At 41.0% G+C, this 2,500-nt stretch overlaps 1 protein-coding gene across 1 annotated transcript in view; it reads left to right on the top strand.

The window, feature by feature from the left end:
- Positions 1-2,500, top strand: part of LOC122256767 (glutamate-gated chloride channel) — a 179,991-nt gene that overhangs the window by 151,691 nt on the left and 25,800 nt on the right. Inside the window, exons 7-8 of the mRNA XM_086544924.1 lie at positions 294-447; positions 2,324-2,406. Of these exons, the coding sequence (XP_086401050.1) occupies positions 294-447; positions 2,324-2,406 (237 nt within the window). The remainder of the gene's footprint in view (positions 1-293; positions 448-2,323; positions 2,407-2,500) is intronic.

Raw genomic sequence — 2,500 nt, 5'->3', positions numbered from 1 at the left:
TATCTCTATCCCCACACTCTCCCTCCCTCCACCCCTCTGTCTCTTTCGTTTTCTCTCTCTCTCTCTTTCTTTCTCTCTCTCTCTCTCTCTCCCTCCCTCCCTCCACCCCCCCCCCTCTCTCTCTCCTTTCCCCTCTCTCTCCCCCCCTCTACCTCTATCTCCCCCACACTCTCTCTCCCTCCCTCCCTCTCTCTCTTTCGTTCTCTCTCTCTTTCCCTCCCCCCCTCTCTTTCGTTCTCTCCCTCCCTCCCTCCCTCTGCCTGCGTCTCCACTCACCCGAGTTCCCTTTGCAGACCGGATTAACTACCTGACGCTCACGGAGACGGACAAGATCTGGATGCCGGACTTGTTCTTCAAGAACGAGAAGACGGGCCACTTCCACGACATCCTCCTCCCGAACCGCTACATCAGGATCTACCCGAACGGCAACGTCCTCTACAGCATCCGGTGAGGAGGCGCCGGGATTCGTTTCGGGGGTTTGGGGAATCGCGCCCGTGCATTCGGACGCCGTTTGGTTGCATCGCCGTCGGTGCTCGCATAAGCATAGTGCGCCCGCAGGATACACTTGCAGACGCTTCACAACATATCCAAAGCCCGGTCGCTGTCCCTCCCTCTGAATCCCTGTCTTGGCCCCCCCCCCCCCCCCCCCGCCCCCTCCTGCGCCCGGGCGGCTTCCGCGGCGCACGGGCGCGTCGGAATCTCTCTCGGTTTTTCCCGCCCATCCATCCTCCTCGTCAACAATGGTTGCCGGAATGGATAATAACAAATAATGATACTACTAACAGGGATAATAAGGGTAACAACAATTATAATGATAAGAATCATAATAACAGTAATGATTGTGATAATGATGATACTACTACTACTAGTAGTAGTAGCAGCAGTATCATAGGAAATAACAACAACAACTATACTAATAATAATGGTAATGATAGTAATGATAACAATAACCATAATGCTGATAATACAACAATGATAATGATAATAATGATAATAATTATAATAGTAATAATAATATTGATTTAATAATAATGATGATAAGGAAAGCAAGAATGGGAATGAGGATAACAGTTATGATGATGATATAAATAAAAATAACAATAGTAATGATAACAGTGAAATAATGATACAAAAATTGTAGTACTGCTGCTACTACTACTTCTTCGAATGGTGAGGATAATGATAATAATAATGATGATAATGATAATAGAAATAGCAATAATGATTATAATGTTAGTAATGATGATATTCATAGCAATGATAATAATAACGATGCAAATGATGATGATAGTAATAGCAGTGATAATGATAGATGATGATAAGATTAATTATAATGAGAAAAAAATTATAATGATAATGATGAAAATAACAACAAGGAAGATTGTGATAAAAAATAATTGTGCTAAAGTTGATAATTGCAATGTTGATGATTATGGCATTAACAATAATAAGAAGAATGACAATGATAAGGTAACATGAGCCATGGTAATGATGATAGCCATGAAATAACACAAATGACATATGATAACAAAATTCAAATTTGCAGTAATTATAGCAGCAAAAACAGCACAAAATCAACAATGAAGATAAAATTATTTATGATGATCGTGATAATGATGATCAAAATCATAACTTCCATTTCAAAATCATCATTTCTGTAATTATATGCCTTTTATCACCACCATCAATGAAAAGGAGGGAAAACAAGATATCTAACAATGATACCAAAGCGTCGAGGCTATTTCCGGACTTCCTGACTTGTCTGTTATTCCTCCTTCTCTTCTCATCCCCGCCTGCTCCTCTTCCTATCTTCTCAGTTCCCCCTTTTCTGCCCGCTATATCTCCCCTTTTTCGATGGCCAATATCGCTCCCCTTTTCCGTGTGTTACATGTAAAGAGGGAGAGGGAGGTAATCTCCGCGCCGATGTGCACACAGGCATGCAAGTTTCAAGACGAGTTTTAATGGGCGTTATTCATACTCGTTTTTACACACACCTTTTTTTCGCTTGTTCATATATATACATATCCGGTGCACAAGCACTCATAAAAAATGGTTAATGCATTCCTAAAACGTGTTCGAAAAAGAGCAAACATACCGACGCATTAACAACCCTTTTTAAAACAGTTCTTTGAAAATCAAAGTCCTTTATGCAAAAGCTTCCATAAAACCTAATTAATTATAAACAGGTTCATTAATAGGACAGAATTCTGCCAAAAAGTATTTGATTGAAAAAAGGCTACAATATTTTGACTGAGTCTTTTCAGTAATATTCATTTTCAATTCCATTTATTTTCTCACATTTTCTGATGTCTTTTTTCACCAGGATCTCCATGACACTCTCGTGCCCGATGAACCTCAAGCTGTACCCGCTCGACACGCAGGTCTGCCAGCTGCTCATGGCGTCATGTAAGTGCCTGCCAGTCGCCCTTGGCTGCTGCCTTCGGGTTGATACTGATCTTTACAGCAGACAATATACTTATATATGTATATACATATGCAT

This window comes from Penaeus japonicus, unplaced genomic scaffold (assembly GCF_977035675.1).
Source record: "Penaeus japonicus unplaced genomic scaffold, GWHDUDI00000001_assembly GWHDUDI00000015, whole genome shotgun sequence".
NCBI lineage: Eukaryota > Metazoa > Arthropoda > Malacostraca > Decapoda > Penaeidae > Penaeus > Penaeus japonicus.
Note: the sequence above shows the minus strand (reverse complement) of the source record. Positions and strands in the feature narration are given on the sequence as shown.